This window comes from Lampris incognitus, chromosome 3 (genome assembly GCF_029633865.1).
Source record: "Lampris incognitus isolate fLamInc1 chromosome 3, fLamInc1.hap2, whole genome shotgun sequence".
In the NCBI taxonomy this organism is placed as follows: Eukaryota; Metazoa; Chordata; class Actinopteri; order Lampriformes; family Lampridae; genus Lampris; species Lampris incognitus.
In genome coordinates this window covers 94,044,041-94,062,477 of record NC_079213.1, presented here as the reverse complement: position 1 = coordinate 94,062,477, position 18,437 = coordinate 94,044,041, and the positions used below count along the sequence as shown (strand labels likewise).

The window sequence follows — 18,437 nt, the reverse complement described above, 5'->3', positions numbered from 1 at the left end:
ACAAAAGTTAATTGGTGGTGAGAAACATTTGGCTGCAAGCACCATCTATTGGAAAATAAGGATTTTTCCTATTAGGTCATGACTATCTAAAATAACGGATGCATCGACACACTGGTCCTCCTGAGCTCTGTGCCGTCTATTTCCTGTATTCATGTTCTCTCCTTTGTAATACGAGTTCGCACTACATGATCTGGTTCAGCACGTCACATAATTCAGCACAGCAGAATGGAGTCGTGCCTTTCTCTCTGAGTCAGTGTCAGGTGAAATTATTGTTAAAAAGAGAGAGACACATTTCAAGGGAGGGCTTGAACTGTGGACAAGCAAGAGACAAAAATTCGGATTATGTGGGGGGGGGAGGAAGTACATGTGTCTTCGGGTTTTCAGGACTCCCTCCTTGAGCCACAGAGTTGTGGTTGTGGGTGGCAGCAATGTTTCCTTTTTCAACCAACCGTTCTGTTCGGTGTCACTGTTCATCTCCCTCTGAGCGTTTCAAGAGACCTGCAGAGAGGAGGAAAGGCCCCTGTTTATCTTGCATTGAATGTCTAGCCACGTCTGCGTGCATGCGTGTGTGTGTGCATGTGTGTGTGCATGCTAGCATGTGCGTGTGCGTGCGTGTGTTTGTCTAACATTTTTTTCCCTGACCAATCTAATGGCAGAAAACCACTCATTTTCTCAAAAAAAGAGAGGCTTTTTCGGTGACTATGCTCCTGCACACCCAATCCCTTCATAAAAAGCAGTGTAACTTTCATTTTGTTTGTTTGTTTGTTTGTGTTATTGTTATCTTTCTGTCTCTTAGGAGTGTGTTCAGGGGAAATATGAAATCCTTGGAAAGTGTTTGAAGTTGGTGCTTGACACACTTCCTCCCTCCTGTGGGGAGATGAAGTCACATGACTTTCTCGACGCAAGTAGAAGGCGCATTACATAGACCCGGCTACGGAATGCCCTGTGATGGCCTGGCGGCCTGTCCAGGGTGTCTCCCCGCCTGCCGCCCGGGGACTGCCGGGACAGGCTCCGGCATCCCCGCGATCCTGAGAGCAGGATAAGCGGTTTGGATAATGGCTGGATGGATGGATCAAAGTCTTTGGAAAGTGTTTGAACTCGGGTGTTTGACACGTTCCTCCCTCCTGCGGTACTAATGGAGATGAAAGATGAAGTCATGTGACTTTCTCGATGCATGTAAAAGACTCGTTACTCAGTCGTTGCCATCCCGCCGCTGGTGACGTCAGTAACAGCTGGTCAGGTATGGGCATGCCCCGTTGTTGTTCATCGAGAGAAAAACAAGGGGGGGGGCACTGTGGCTCATACTCCCAGTCACAAGCATTACCGTGTGACATGGCACTTCTAAGAGGTTCACAACAAGATTTCTCTGAAACGAGGACAAAAAAAATCGATGATGATGATGATGACAGTCTCACCCCCCCCCACGACCGCCATATGTCTCCGCCCCCCAGCCAAGCAAATTGCGTCAAACGCTCCTCCTCGCCCATTTCCCGCTGTTTCCCATCATAAGAGCGCCGACAGGTAACCACAATATCGCACCTATGTTATTGTTTTTTTCTTAACAGTCTTGTTTCAGTTCTGTGCGAATGACGTGATTTTCAGTGCACGTTGGTCTCCTTTACAGCATCGGTTGATCGATTAGAAGAAGAAAAAGCCAAGGCAGTGCGGCCACAGCTAAGGCGTGCGCTTCAAGACGTTAAATAAGCAATAGTAGATGTCGCGTGCCTCATAATTAGTTTGCTAATGGGTCTCGTCAACACCGCACGATCACTGCTGCGTTATTTCAGGGTGTGTGTACGCGCGTGTTTTGGTTTGTCCTTTAACGTTATGTCAAACGTTATACCATGCTGTGCACCTGCATCCCATAATAACGTGCCTCAGTATCGGATTTTATAATGGCAGAAAGCTGTGCGCGATTGTTTCAGGGTTTGTTTTTTTTGTTTTTTTGTTTTTTGTTTTTTTTTGGAGGGGTGGTGGGATAAAAATGAAATAAAATATGATGACTGGAAATCTTGCACGCGAAATCCAGGGAGATCCGTGCATCTTGCATGCACAATTTGCAAAATCCGGGATCGAGACTATAAAGATCTTTTTTCTTTTCTTTTTTTCCTGGTGTGTCCTTCCGTAAGTGTAATAGATCAGTTGTGTTTGTCTATTAGCTTGGGTTGCACGACGAGAGACTGCGTTTGGCGTACATGGGGTTAAGATATAAATTGAGAAGTCCTCTGAAAGAGATGGAGCTCGTCTAGATCTTTGGGAAGTGTGTGCCCATGACGGCAGGTTTTGTGTCTTTTTCTTTCTGAAGGGTACTTTCTGCTGTTGTCCTCCATAAATATTCAAATGACAGTAATGTTTTAGCAGCTACTTTCTGTGTTGGAAACATTGATGTTTTGTTTTTCATCCCCTCCTCTCCTCTAGCATGGAGAGGGTACTAGATGAGTGGCTGTGGCAAGAGGAGTACTGGCTCCCTCCAGGTATCAGCTGGCAGGACATTGAGATGAAGGAGAATGAGGGTCGCCATCCTCTGCCCCGGGACCTCCTCTACACCCTGCCGCTGGCGTTCGGCTTCATAGCCCTCAGATACGTCTTTGAGAGGTGAGATGTACCTGCCCGCATATCAGATACTGACACAGCTGAACTGGGCCATGTCTGGAGCCACAAACACAGCTTGAGACTCACTGACTAAGCATAGTGCCAAAGATGGTAATGATCGAGACCCTTAAGTGTCATCTTAAACTATGTGTATGTTGAAAGAAAGAACTTATTCTGTAAAATAGAGCAAAACAAAGAGGCCAACTCCCCTCCCCTTCCCATGCTGTACTGTACAAACATAAACCATTTCACATATATGGCAAGTTTAAGCGGCTGTCCAAAGCATTTCATTGGAGTTCCTCTTATTGTCACCCTCCAGCAGGCTGCCTGGCTGGTTTGCTGCCTGCTGAGCAGCCTTGGTGACTTGATGGTTAGCTACAGATAGCATCTCCTTTGCCCTTGCAAAGTATTCCCAGCAGACGGAAGGTGTAGATCGGACAGACAGCGGGAGGCAGGCTTCATGAGTAGACAGTTTGAGCTGCTGACGTTGTGAAAACCTGTTCTCCAATGGGAAATTGGTTCAGCATTACACTATATCATGCACATGGCCCGTCCAGAGAAGTGTAATTCTCACCGGGTGATTTTAGCTTGCAGCACACAACAACAGCAAGCGAGAAATAAGATGAGCTGCTGTTGCATTGTTTAGTGGCGAGTAGTCATTTCCTCTGGGGGAAAAAAAGGACAAAAAACAAACTCATCACCGCTGCAGTCGATATGTGTCTTGGCTGAACTATGGTCTGGAGACATCACAGTTTCAGTCAAAACCCGAAGGACACGAGGACATGAGGGAGGAGAGTGTCACCTGACCTGTCTTATCTGATATGTAATAATGAGAATTAGTAGATATGAGAGGTCTGCTACTGTCTGCTGGTTGGGGATTTATCCAATGTGTTCGTTCTGCATTATGAATTTGAGCTGCATGAGGTGTGCTGCATTCATCTCGTGAGGCACTTGGAAGAATCCCAACACGGTGATGCTGATAAAGACGGCATGTGCTCAGTGAAACTCTCTCCTTTATTGATAAAAAAAAGAAGGTCAAATGAGTTTGTATAAGGGTGGCACGGTGGCACAGTGGTTAGCGCGGTCGCCTCACAGCAAGAAGGTCCTGGGTTCGAGCCCCGGGGTAATCCAAACTTGGGGGTTGTCCCGGGTCGTCCTCTGTGTGGAGTTTGCATGTTCTCCCCGTGTCTGCATGGGTTTCTTCCGGGTGCTCCGGTTTCCTCCCACAGTCCAAAGACATGAAGGTCAGGTGAATCGGCCATGCTAAATTGTCCCAGGTATGAATGTGTGTGGGTGTGTATGTTGGCCCTGTGTGATGGTCTGGTGGCCTGTCCAGGGTGTCTCCCTGCCTGCTGCCCAATGACTGCTGGGATAGGCTCCAGCATCCCTGCGACCCTGGGAGCAGGATAATGGATGGATGGATGGAGTTTGTATAAGGCAGCTTGCCTGTACCTGTGACTAGTATCACTAGAGGTCAGAGCACAAATTCAAACGAGAGAGTGTTGGAGACAGGAGGGAGGGACATCTGATGGAAGAACACACTGACACTCATTTATTGCATTCTTTCTCTTATCACCTGCTCTGTAGTCTTTCCTCATGGTGAACACTGTTTGTGCCTGGCCAGTGTTGCTGTTGTGTAAAAAGGGCCAATGTTTTGTTCAGAAATTTGTTTGTGTCTTCATCAGCTATTCATTAGCAGGAGTGGTTATTTTAGAAGTACTTGTTGGCAGGGTACAATAGACATATTGCTCGTGCGTGTGTGTGTGTGGCGATAAAAGTATTCGTTTACCTGTTACTTGGAGTAGCAAAGGTGTGTTGAGTTTTCCAGTTTTGTTTACAGCTAAGCAGCTGTCAGTCAGTTGGAAGGTAGAAAGGTCTGCCTTTGTGTGTCGTGCTCAGGCCGCAGCTGCTTTCCATGTTGAATTTTCTGTGTGTGTGTGTGTGTGCGTGTGTGTGTGTGTGTGTGTGTGTGCATGCTGGCATGTGTGTTTAGTAGAGGTTCCTGTAACCAGAGAGCATTTGTGTCTCCGTGTAAAGCTGTCCTGACCTTCTCATCTACTCTGATCTCTCCCTCCCTGCCCACTTCTGGATGATTAGCTCTGTGATAGAGTTACACACCAACATGCTTGTGCATGTAAACACAATCTCTCACACACACACACACACACACACACACACACACACACACAGATCAAGTGTCTCTTGAGGCCGTATCAGCTAATGACAAAGGCTGTCTGACCAAATGTCACAATATGGCCATGGGAGCGGCCCTGCTGGCTGTTAAGACTGGCATAATGAACTGACTTGTTCCCACTGTACTGTACTCTACACTACTGTCGTAGGATTACACATTGGGGTGTTATTATGAGGTTATATATCATTGAATTACTGTAATGAACCCCTTTGTCTTTATTGTCAAAGTTACTATACTACGGGGCGTCCAGGTGGCATGGTGGTCTATTTCGTTGCCTACCTACCTATGCTGGTTCAAATCCCCGTGTTACCTCCGGCTTGGTCAGACGTCCTTACAGACAAAATTGGCCGTGTCTGCGGGTGGGAAGCCAGATGTGGGTATGTGTCCTGGTTGCTGCACTAGCACCTCCTCTGGTCAGTTGGGGCACCTGTTTGGGGGGGGGGGACAGGGGGGATTAGCATGATCCTCCCATGAGCTACATCCCCTTGGCAAAACACCTCACTGTCAGGTGAAAAGAAGCGGCTGGTGACTTCACATGTATCGGAGGAGGGATGTGGTAGTCTGCAGCCCTCCCCGGATTGGCAGAGGGGGTGGAGCAGTGACCAGGGCGGCTCGGAAGAGTGGGGTAATTGGCCAAGTACAATTGGGGAGAAAAAGTGAGGAAAAATCCACACCAAAAAAAAAAAAAGAGATACTATACTACAGTGCTAAGATTCATGTGCGTATATATTTGGATTAAACCTTTTTCCTCTTTTTTTAATCCTGTCCACTATTCTCCTGTTTGCTGTCCTCCCAGACTCATAGCCCTGCCATTAAGTAGACGTTTAGGTGTGAAGGATCGGGTTCGGATTCGAGCACCAGCTGTCCCAAAGCTGGAGACCTTCTACAAAAACAACAACCGACAACCGTCACAGGTTTGTTTTTGCGTGGTCCAAATGTGTATACAACACAGGCAAACACGCGTGCATGTTTTTATAACAGTGTACATGCAACTTTTAGTCACCTTGCAGAGTTCAATGGGATGTAAATTGTTTAATAAATCAGCAATAACAAGGAGGAAATTAGCATGCATGAGATGTTAGTGCATTCCCAGCCTGGCTGTCTCTTCTGCTGACTACACAAAACCTAGTGATGATATCACATCAGTGCATTGGATCACTTTGTCAAAGCATGCAGAAATAAAACTGTGTCTGGAAGTCATTTTTAATGCCAAGCTAGCACTTATCTCGGCAGTGTGCTCTGCAGAACAGATGTAAAAGCCTGATAAGACTTTTTGCCTGGAAAGACTTGTCACCTCATTATGAGTCTCAACCTGTAACGTTTGTGGATTACTGTAACCTATAAACAGAAGGTCGGATTCACAAATTCAAATTTTTTGCTGAAGGTGCAGAAAACATACTGTTTACATATGCAGACGCGCTCACAGAGAACGCTGATGTGGAAAAACAACGTAAACAGTATTAAGAAAATTTTATCGGTGACCAACCATGGTGACATGCCCAAGACCGTTGGCCCTGAATTAAACGGGTACCCCTGCAGAGAAGTTTAGTCTAGTTTTTCAGAGTAATGGACTCAAAACCATAGTGAACAGGGTGTAGTTTTGCAGAATAGGCGGGTTGTTGCGTGCCAGACTGGGTCGAAGCTTTCTTTGAATGAGTCGTCTGCTGTGTCTGGTCCTGGTTGGAGAGACTCGGAACAGGTGGAAAAAGGAAGTTCTCCGTGAGATGTGTCTAGTTCACATGAGTCATGTGCAAGCTGTTTCCTGAAATACCATTATGATTGCTCTGAAATGAGAAACATTAACCATTCCTGATACAGGAGTTGTAAGTGTTTTCAATTGGTCTGTTCCGTTGCCTACCAACACGGGGATCTCTGGTTCGAATTCCTGTGTTGCCTCCGGCTTGGTTGGGCGTCCCTACAGACACAATTGACCGTGTCTGCGGGGTGGAAGCTGGATGTGGGTATGTGTCCTGGTCACTGCATTAGCACCTCCTCTGGTCAGTCAGGGTGCCTGTTCGGGGGGGAGAGGGAACTGGGGGGGAATGACGTGATCCTCCCACATGCTACGTCTCCCTGGTGAAACTCCTCACTGTCAGGTGAAAAGAAGCGGCTGGCGGCTCCACATGTGTCGGAGGAGGCATGTGGTAGTCTGCAGCCCTCCCCGGATCTGCAGAGGGGGTGGAGCAGTGACCGGGACGGCTCGGAAGAGTCAGGTAATTGGCCAAGTGCAATTGGGGAGAAAAGGGGGGGTAAAAAAATCCTGCTAACACTAATTACAATCCCGGGTTTCTGTTTTTGCTGTCATCCCTTTGTTTGATAAGCATTATCAAGGCATTTCATAACACCTTAGACGCTCACCTGCTACTGCTCAGGAGTGGCTGTACAAGTGACAGGGTAGCAGTTCTTGAAGAGGAGAGTTTTCAACCTGTGCCGAAAGATGGGCAGCGACTCCGCTGTCCTGACATCAGTGGGGAGGTCATTCCACCGCTGTGGGGCCAGGACAGAAAAGAGCCGGGACTGGGTCGATCAGCAGCAGGGGCCTCTGAGCGACGGGGCAACCAGGCGTCCCGAGGCAGCAGAGCGAAGTGGTCGGGCGGGGGTGTAGGGCTTGACCATGGCCTGGAGATAGGAAGGGGCTGTTCCTTTCACTGTCCTGTATGCTAGCACCAGAGTCTCAATCTGGATGCGAGCAGCTACTGGGAGACAGTAGCTGCATTACTTTGAGAGGTAATGAGAATACTAAGTTGGTTTCTTTTTCTCCCAGTGCGGATAGTCTCATTTGTGGTCTAGTTTCTCCCCTGACAGTTACAGATGCATTCAGGTAACAGAGAAGTGTAGTTTCCCACGGAAGTACTCCACCCGTGTCCTCAGGAATCAGATGTGCCTGTGCAGACGTGCACTGCTCTGCACCTGTCAGAACAAGTGACTCGGTGTCTCTCCTATCAATTTGACTGACGGACGAGTTGACTGATTAAGATTACTACTTCATGAGACTTTTTGCATGAGTGGGTGTGCTCTTGTGTCTCCTGACTTGTATGAAAATCTCCCATTTCCCTGATGCCTTGGCTTTGGATGTTTCCTGGTGACTAGTCCTGCTGCCAGCAGTACCTGTCTAGCACCTTTGCTGTTCTAACATGCAAACAGTAGGACACGGCCAACTTGTAGTTTGGTATTGTAGCATAACACTAATGATCATTATTATTATTATTATTATTACTGTCAAGGTGAGAACTTCATAACTGAAGGTGGACTTTTTTCAGGTTGTTTCAATTGAGGATTTATATTTTTCTCAAAGGGTCTAGGGTATGATATAACCCCATCCACTGTATTTTTTTCTTCTTCGAATGTACAGTTGATGATCTGTGAATCACAGCTGTTTTTCTTAATCCCCTGAAAACGTGAAATTATGGAATTACCAGATATCAACTAGACTTGGGATATACATGCTACCCAGGGTGCTACAGGGAGTGTCATTGTTGCTTAATTACAAGCTTTAGACTTAAACTGTAGTGTGTGTGTGTGTGTGTGTGTGTGTCTCCCTCACTATCTGACATGCCAGCTCCCTTGCAACACTTTGCCCTCACTTAAAATGTCACTCCTTGAGTAATTAAGTGCGTCCCCGACACAGTGAACTTTTCTACAGAAACACAGACCTGGGCAAAGCATCAGGTTGCAGGGAGGGAGGGAGAGCGGGTAGTGTAGTGAGATAAAGCACATTCCCATTACACATCAAATCAGCAGAGGACAAATACATGTACCAAGCACATTTGTCATTGTAGGAGGCCTCCGTTTGGTCAGATGGAGCATATGGTTTGCAATATGCATTCTCCTCTAATGAAGTGATAAAGCAAATGGCAGTGAGCTCAGTAATGAGCTCAGACAGATAATGTATCACAGCAGTTTGTCTGAATTACAACATCCTGCAGAGTAGGAGGATTACTCACAGTATGCAGATGTGCAACATATGCCTCACTAAGTGATGATGCAAAAATCAACTCAAATGCACCACAAAAATCAACAGTATAAATACCAGTCTAACTTTGCGTGTGTATGTGTGCGTGCGTGCGTGCGTGTGTGTGTGTGCTTGTGTGCACGCACATGTTCAGAGCGAGGTCGTGAGCCTGGTCAAGCAATGTGGACTCTCCCAGACAAAAATCCAGACCTGGTTCAGACACAGACGGAACCAGGACCGTCCCAGTAACACCACGAAGTTCTGCGAGGCCTCGTGAGTCCACTTTCAAAAAGTGCACATTTGTACATGTCTGTCTCTAAATGTCAGGCCGTCTGTTTCTCATTTCTTAACGTTGGTGTAAACATTTCGATATCTTTAGCTTAAAGTTGTCCTCAGCTGTTTACTGCGGCCACTGAGGAAATTCCCATGACACACTCACGCACATGATTACACACAGGATTTCCTTCCAAAATAAAATATCGGGCATTTAGGGAAAAACAAACCAAACTTGAGACTTACTTTACTTTTAAATTGATTGCTAACGTAAAGCTGAAGCACACCATGACCCTCTGTAAGTAATCTGAAGATCTTTGTTTACAAGTCATTTATGCTTCTCAGTAAAGAATTGTGTATATTTTTGAGTTTATTTTTCCTTCAGTTGACCTTGTGGTAGTATTGGTTGCAAAAGTGGATAATGATAATGAAGCCAATGACTCATGTTAATGTAAAGATAATATATGACTGCTGGGATGGGCTCCAGCATCCCCGCAACCCTGACCGCAGGATAAGCAGTTTGGATAACGGATGGATGGATGGATGGATGGATGGATGGATGGATGGATGGATGGATGGATGTGGGCGTCCGGGTGGTGTAGCGGTCTATTCCGTTGCCTACCAACACAGGGACTGTCGTTTCGAATCCCCGTGTTACCTCCAGCTTGGTCGGGCGTCCCTACAGACACAATTGGCTGTGTCTGCGGGTGGGTAGCTGGATGTGGGTATATGTCCTGGTCGCTGCACTAGCGCCTCCTCTGGTCAGTCAGGGCGCCTGTTCAAGGGGAAGGGGGAACTGGGGGGAATAGCGTGATCCTACCATGCACTACGTCCCCCTGGCGAAACTCCTCACTGTCGGGTGAAAAGAAGCGGCTGGCGACGCCACATGTATCCGAGGAGGCACGTGGTAGTCTGCAGCCCTCCCCGGATCGGCAGAAGGGGTGGAGCAGCGACCGGGACGGCCCAGAAGAGTGGGGTAATTGGCCGAGTACAACTGTGGAGAAAAAGGGGGGAAATTCCAAAAAAATAAAATAAATATATTTCAACATGTTATATCTATGCACATGCACGGGCATGTAACATTTTATTCGATATTTCATCATGAATTGGCACTGTTGTTTTTTAAACATATGGACATTAATGAGTGACATCAAATGATTGTTTTTTGCAGCTGGCGGTTTGTCTTCTATCTTGCAGCATTCACAGCAGGGCTTGCTTCTCTGATTAATGTAAGTCCATTAATCAATTTCATTCTTGCTCTTATCTCAGCCCTCGCTATGGCTGTATCTGCACATGAGAATAACAATGATGGAATATTTTTGTAATTGACCTGGCGTAGCGCAATGAGCAACACAGTTTTAATGCGTGTACACATTTTGCCATGCAAAGTGAGCTTATCCTCTTTATGTTAAGTTGTAAATCGCTATAGGCTATCACGTGCTAGTCTTTATTCCTTTGCATCTTTGTCCTGCAGACTCCATGGTTCATGGACCACAGGGAGTGCTGGAGGGGCTATCCTAAACAGGTCAGTAAAACACGCGTCATGATTTCAAATGCGGGAATTTGTTTCCATAGGATAAGCCTTGTTTCTTGTCTTGATGCATGCTCAATAATCCAGGTAAGGAAATCACAGAAAGTTGAATCAGTTCATCTGGAGACAACGTTTACTGAGAGAAACGTTTCTTCACTCATCGAAGTGACCTCTTCATTTTATCTGCAGGATGAAATTCATGGCTTAATATGCCAAAAGTACACATGTCCAAATCTGTTTTGAAGACATGTCTCCAAACAGCTCACAGCTCATGGTGTTAACTTGAAATGTGCTTAACCTAAATGTCACTTGCAATTGCAAATCCAACTTTGATCGAAACGCTCATGCCAACACCAGATGTTATTGCTCAAAATAGATGCGAAGCTTATTTTGGAGTAAAACTCTGCAAATAGTTCCCTCGAGTTTTAAGAACGGCCCGAGGATTAGAGCTGCCCTACAGCAGTAACTTTAATCCTCTCTGCTCACTGACGCCTTGTGAAAACATTCGAATATCTAAAAAAAAATCACACAAATAAGCCAAAAAAATCCAGCTCTTGACAGTAGTCGGGTGGAGTCCCACCAAAACGTACACCCGCTGTTTTAAAGCCACAACCCAAAAGGATTTAGCCATAATCATCTATTAGGGCCTACACCGCTGACCATGGGTTTATGGCAGAATTGGTCTCTCAGTAGGTCTTGGCAGTGCACGCCGACCACGCACACACTTGCATATCCCTTCACCCACTTCCTCTACACCGTCTACTAGTTAATGTTCTGCTGTTGTTGTCGTTTTGTAAAATGTGCTCGAGTTTGAAAGGCAGAAGGCAAATATCCCCATTGCACCGCCATGTTGAGGAAAGCTCGATGTGACCGGGGGAGGGGGGGGGTGGCTCGGGACCTCCACCCATTCTGCTCCTTCTCTTTCTCCTTTTCCTTCTCGTCCAACTGTTCCTCCAGAGAACTCAACCCTTCCCCTTGGGGGTCATGACCTCAAACAGAAAACACTACATCAGCTATAACATACACAGCCACAGCTCTCTGTATCTGCAGCTTAGCTGATTAGAGCCCCCCAAGTCATAATGCCAGAGACTTTTCCTTTGCTGAGGTTTGTCGGAGCCTGTAGCAGAGACGGAGGATGTGTTTCTAGGAGTTAAATGCTTCAGTCCACTTCCCTCCATTGTGTCTCGGGAGCCGCCGAGCGCTGCATGCTGTGCGAGAGGTTCTGTTTTAGAAGAGTTAGACAGTGCAGCGGTACACTCATTGTGTACACTCATTTCCTCCTGTTTTTGAAAGCGGGTCAAGGTCGAAGGTATATGTACTGCATGAGAATGTAAAAAGCTGCTCTTAAAAAAAGTGCATGGGGCGCTCCATAGCTTTGACAATTCTAGCATGTGCTCTGGGTGTGCTGAAGCATGAGATCCTCTTCTTCAGCTGTAAGCTCACAAATGCACGCACACACACCCACCCACACACACACACACACACACACACACACACACACCCTTGCACTCACACACAGAGCAGTTGGGGTTCACTTTTAAATGCTCAGCTGTGCAGAGTCGAGGGTAGATTTTCGGGCAAAGGGTTCCTTGGTGGACCTCCACCCCCAAACTCGGCTTCCTTTACTGATGTTTCTCAGCACACGGGTGTGGGATGGAACCAGCAGCACCCTGCAGTGGCAGTTCAGTCTCCTCTTAACCCTGTGGTGGCTATCTTCTTGCTCTTTTATTGACAACATTAAATTAATTTCATTGGCTTTTTTTTTTGTGCAAAATCCTGTTGTGTTGCACAAATATTGGCAGCAGTTTCACCAAAGTGTGTTGAGTGTTAGGATAGCCATGTTGCCCACCGGTTTTTTTAGCACACTTTTGGGGGGAATAGCGTGATCCTCCCACACGCTATGTCCCCCTGGGGAAACTCCTCACTGTCTGGCGACTCCACATGTATTGGAGGAGGCATGTAGTAGTCTGCAGCCTTCCCCGGATCAGCAGAGGGGGTGGAGCAGCGACCGGGATGGCTCAGAAGAGTGGGGTAATTGGCCGGATACAATTGGAGAGAAAAAGGGGGGAAACACCCCCCCCAAAAAAGAATACATGTTTGTATTGTTACACATAACATTTTCTATCTTTCCTTGATCATGTATAAGTGCTATGCCGTGAAACACTCACCGTGTTTTTTTCTCTTTTTTACCGTTTCTCTCTCTAGCCTGTATCTGAGGCACATTACTGGTATTACATAATGGAACTGGGTTTCTATTGGTCACTGCTACTTTGTGTCTCCATCGATGTGAAGCGAAAGGTAAGTGTGAGTTCAATTCTCATACACACACACACACACCCGCACAGTCACTTTAAACCTCAGAACAACTTCCTCTTACTTACAGATCTTACTTTTTTGTCCACGCTCAGTCTGTTGAACCAGCGACTAACATTTCTCAGTACCGGGTCATGTTTCCCCTTATGCGATTGGATCGTTTGTTAAATGGCCAAAAATGAAAGAACCAAATGTTGTAACTCTACCTTTATTTTGCCCTTATGTGCGTCATCATGTTCTCCAAATGCCAGTTGCACTAACAGTTGAACTAGCAGTTGAGTGTGTGCCATTTATTCATCTTGTAGGATTATACTTTATATTATACTGGATTAAGCACTGGAATATTTGATGTTACATCACAATTTTGTGTACTTCCCCGATGTTCTCATTTAGAAATGAGAACATTGGCGAAGTACTGAAATGAGAACACCGAGGGCCATTTTCTCATGCTAATGCTGGAATAAGAGTCATCATCCAATGTATGGGCTATATATGGGTCTAAAACCTTTTTCAAGATATAAAATACTATTCTACAAGCAGTCGGGAAAGAAAAACTGTGTTCATGGATTTAGATTGATCCCAGTCCCATCCACAGAAACTAAACTAACTTAACCCAAATCATAGCCTAGAAAAAGTATTCGTTCCATATTGCCAAGCCAACAACGTCAAAGATCGCTGCAGAGATTTCTGTCTGCTCACTCCCAAGGACACAGCCCATGGATTGGAGTCTATGCACAATTGGCGTCGTACAGCACTGATTCATACTGGATTCAAAGCTACTGATCAGGGGAATCTGACCTTGAAAGATGACAACAAATCAGTCTTGCTAATGTATAAATCCGTCTTTGCTGTGCATGGACAGAAATGATTTACAAGACCACAGTTGCAGAACTGCTGAAGACTAGGTTATACTATATCGTTCCAATACTGTGTGGTCTTTCTGTGTGTGTGTGTGTGTGTGTGTGTGTGTGTGTGCACGCGCGCGTGCACGCTTTTGTGTCTTCCAGGATTTCAAGGAGCAGATAATCCATCACATTGCCGCCATCTTCCTCATCGGTTTTTCTTACTGTGCCAACTATGTTCGGGTTGGCACGCTCGTGATGCTGGTACACGATTCGTCTGACTTTCTTCTCGAGGTAAAAAATTCCAAGGTTGAATTTGAAAACATGCTTTGTGATTCTCTAAACCACGCCGAGGCGTCGTCGTTAGGATTTCCCAGGGCCGATTTCCCAGGAGTCTCGTCTGCTCCTTCTGGCCTCTCATTTTATTGTAATGAAAATCTCCGAGATGAAGTGTGAATAGGAATCTGCCAAAAGATCTTCCTTCTCATTCGATACTTTTTAGAGGAGCGACAGAATGAGGATAACACAAAATAGGTGGATAAAGTAAAAGACATGTGAATGTTGACAGCGACACAAGTCGATTGTTGGATGCAAAGCTTGGAAATAACAAAACTGTTGCATGTGACTTTGTGCAGCCTGCCCATTCCTCTTTGGCTCTCCTGAAAGAGATTTCCCAGAAAGGTCAGAGTGAACTTCACTTGAATGCAGGCATTGTGTGTTCAGTGCTGGAGCACTTCCACTCATACACCCTATCACATTATTTTGCCGAATCCAATATAATCTAACACATCGGGGTTGTAAATAGCAATGCATTACAGTATCTGGTAAAAATAAGAAATGTCCTTTGTGGCTGCTAAACTATTACCTCCTCTGACAGTCTGAGCCCAAAAAGGACAATGGGCACATTGTCCCCTTTGGCATGGTGCTGTTGTCTGGGTGTCACATTTCACCGATAAGATCTGAAAATAAGGATTGTCACTGTCATCGTGGAGCTGATGAAATATGTATGACGAAACACGTGAGTTCACATGTGACTGGCTGGCTGTTGTCTGGTTGACGGGAATGTGTTTCTAACCCGTACTGCACTTTCCCAAGTACAAATAAATAATGCTAATAAATGCTAATAATTAGAATTGGTCTACTGATAATTGGTAATGAACTGAATAAACTGCATCATGCAACATGTCTATATTCATGATATACAGTTAGAAATAACCATTTCACCCTATAGGCATAATTAATGATGTATGCAAAGTAATTCAAGGTATTCAATAATATACAATGACTTATTCTCATGTACCCATTTGAAGGATGAAAAATCCTACACTCAAGAGTTTAACATCTCTTAAATTCAGGATTGACTCAGTACTTTGTAAAGCATGATTTTTTTAATGTTGTGTTGTCATGTAAGGAAGTAAGGGTTTGTCAAATGATGGAAATATTATTCCAGAGCAAAAATCCTCAGCTCCCTTTTCTCATGGTTAATACTAGAAGGTGTTAAAGGGTCCCTTTTAAAAAAAAAAAGTTAATTTCTTAAATGACGTAGCATTTGGATATTTCTCTAACTCTAATATATGGTTGATATCGCCTCTATTTTCGAGGAGTTTCTGCTGTATGCTGTACCTCTGTAGTTGAATTTAAAGTATTCAATGTGCAGAACTAGCCACACTGCCACTGAAGTCGGATATACACACAGGTGACAAGTTAAAGGAAAAACCTGAATGCTTGACCCCTACAGTGATGGGGTCCGGGGGCGCTGTTATGCTGTGGGGGGCCTTTTCCTGGTATGGTTTAGGTCCACTTGTCCCCTTAGAAGGAAGGGTCACTGCAAATCAATGCAAACTTTTTCTGAGTGATCACCTTTATCCTGGAAGAGACCACTCCCATGACAATGCCCCCATCCACAGGGCACAAGAGGTCACTGAATGGGTTGATGAGGATGAAATGATGTAAATCGTATGCTATGGCCTTCAGTCACCAGATCTCAACCCAATTGAACACCTCTGGGAGATTTTGGACCGACGTGTCAGACAGCGCTCTCCACCACCATCATCAAAACATGGTGTTCATCCCTCCAGTAGAGTTCAGAGACTTGTAGAGTCTATGACAAGGAGCATTGAAGCTGTTCTGGAGGCTCGTGGTTGCCCAACACCTTACTACGACACTTTATGTTGGCTTTTCCTTATTGGCACCCGTCTGTATGTCCCCACTTACCAAGGACTGAATCCTGAAAGAGCTTTTTCACTGTGTCTCTGCTGCTCTGTCTCTAAATCAATAATATACTATTCGACAAAGGTGGCATGGTGGCTAAGTGGTTAGCACTGAACTAAGGGTGCTGGATTTGATTCCTGCCCATCTATGTGGAGTATGCATGTTCTCCCCGTGTTTATTTGGGTTTCCTCCCACAGTCCGAAGACATGCATATGAGGTGTTTTGGAGTCTATAAATTACCTGTAGGTGTGAATAATTGTGTGTGTGGGACCTGTGATGGACTGGAAATCTGTCAAGGGTGTGTCCCTGCCTTCTGCCCAATGCATTCTGGGATACACTCCAGTCCCCCACAACCCTGACTTGGATTAAGCGGGTATAGATGATGGATGGATGGACTATTCTGACATAAATCACTGATAAAATATAATAATAAAAACGAATTAAATATTTAAAAAATATATTTTACCTAATAAAATATAAAAGTATCTCATCTCATCATTATTAATCATTCTAGAAATGCATGAAACTGTTAATTGTGGATGTAACTGCAATATCTGAAGACTGTTTGGTGCCAAATTTCCATTGATCACTAACAAGAGCTGCCATTTTCCCCCACCAGTCTGCCAAGATGTTCAACTATGCTGGCTGGAGGAGGACCTGCGACGCGCTTTTCGTTGTTTTTTCTCTGGTCTTCCTGGTCACTAGGCTGGTGGTCTTCCCTGGCAGGTAGGACATGGTGGACCACGGTACTCTAAAGCTATTGAGGTAGGCGCTGTGGATGGTTTCTGTGTTTCTCAGTTCTGCATTATGCCTCCTTTACACAAGAATTAAACAGAAAATTGTACATGAAAGCATAAAATCTTGATATCCAAATATCACCCTCAAGTAGTTGAATCACTTCACCGCCTGACAAATGATACTTGATGTGTGTCTTGTGGTCATACCAAAGGGACCTAACTGTCCAGTGAAGGTCAGATGTGAATTGATCTGTTGTGTTGCTGTTAAGGATCATCGTCCTTTGACCCAAAGAGAATAGATGAACACTTAATAATTAAAACATTACCATAAACATTACAAATGTTTGCTTACTATATATCTCGTATAATACTGATCTTGTGAGTATCTGTATTTACACGCTTAAATATTCCTAAGCTCTCAATGATTACAGTGTAAAATTAATGTTCCTTACCACCTTTTTTGTTTTTTCAGAGTGGTCCACACAACGCTGGTGGTGTCTCTGGATTACTTTCAGCCTTTCTTCGGCTACTACTTCTTCAATGCCCTGCTATTGGTGCTACAGGCGCTGCATATCTTCTGGGCTTATCTCATTCTTCGTATGGTCTACAAGTTTGTCTTCTTGGGCAAGGTGAGAGGACTGAGATCACTCAGCACCATGTTAGCTATGACAGCAGTTTCTTTATGAAAACAAAACTCATCCAGTGCAGTCCCTTATGAAGTTGTTATACTCATGGGGCATCCGAGTAGTGCAGCAGTCTATTCCGTTGCCTACCAACACAGGGATCGCCGGTTCGAATCCCCGTGTTACCCCCAGCTTGGTTGGGCATCCCTACAGACACAATTGGCCGTGTCTGCGGGTGGGAAGCCGGATTCGGGTATGTGTCCTGGTCACTGCACTAGCACCTCCTCTGGTGGGGAGGGGTGCCTGTTCGGTGGGGAGGGGGAACTGGAGGGAATAGCGTGATCGTCCCATGTGCTATGTCCCCCTGGCAAAACTCCTCACTGTCAGGTGAAAAGAAGCGGCTGGTGACTCCACATGTATCGGAGGAGGCATGTGGTAGTCTGCATCTCCCCGCATCAGCAGAGGGGGTGGAGCAGCAACCGGGATGGCTTGGAAGAGTGGGGTAATTGGCCAGATACAACTGGGGAGAAAAGGGGGGGGGGTTATAATACTCATCAGGTGACAATTTTACCTCAAGCAAGACAACAAATCTATTCCCCTGCATTTTGAGATGGTGACACGTGTAGAGACAGGCCTATCATTGTTACCAATAACTATTTTTCCTGCAGGTGGAGCGAGATGAACGGAGTGATGAGGAGAGTGAGGTAGGGGATGAGGATGGAGAGGAGGAGGAACCTGGTGAGGAAGAGGAGGAGTGCAACTGGGAACACAGAAAGGGCTCGATCAACTCCAAATTAGCATCGCTGGCTAACAACTGTGTCCTCAACAACCTCACCAACCAGAGGAACATGAACAGCAGACTGCCTAAAGCCAGATAGTAAAAGTGTCCTCCTCCATATCTCACCTGCCCCCACCGGGCAAAAGGTGTGTCGCTGTTTACCTTCCCTCCACTGGATCACATCTTTAGTAACAAATGGCTTGTGTCCCACGACACGGTCTATTTATTATTTCAAGTCAGGGCACGTTCTGGTCCTGCAAATCCTCAGAATAGGAACAGCAAAAAAAACCAGCTGATTGTAGCTTGTCGTACTCCTAGTTTGAAATTAGTTGATACACACCAGCCTAGCTATGCTTCTTCACTTTTGCCCATGCCTGTTGCATTTGGTAAA

General features: G+C 45.5%; 1 protein-coding gene across 1 annotated transcript; it reads left to right on the top strand.

The window, feature by feature from the left end:
• The first annotated feature begins 1,433 nt into the window (after positions 1-1,433).
• Positions 1,434-18,172, top strand: cers4a (ceramide synthase 4a). Its single transcript, XM_056277467.1, has 11 exons — positions 1,434-1,521; positions 2,419-2,595; positions 5,583-5,700; positions 8,893-9,011; positions 10,183-10,240; positions 10,486-10,536; positions 12,748-12,840; positions 13,863-13,991; positions 16,528-16,634; positions 17,118-17,274; positions 17,937-18,172. The coding sequence occupies exons 2-11, from the start codon at positions 2,420-2,422 to the stop codon at positions 18,144-18,146; spliced, it is 1,218 nt and encodes a 405-aa protein (XP_056133442.1). The 5' UTR covers positions 1,434-1,521; position 2,419; the 3' UTR covers positions 18,147-18,172.
• Positions 18,173-18,437: the final 265 nt, after the last annotated feature.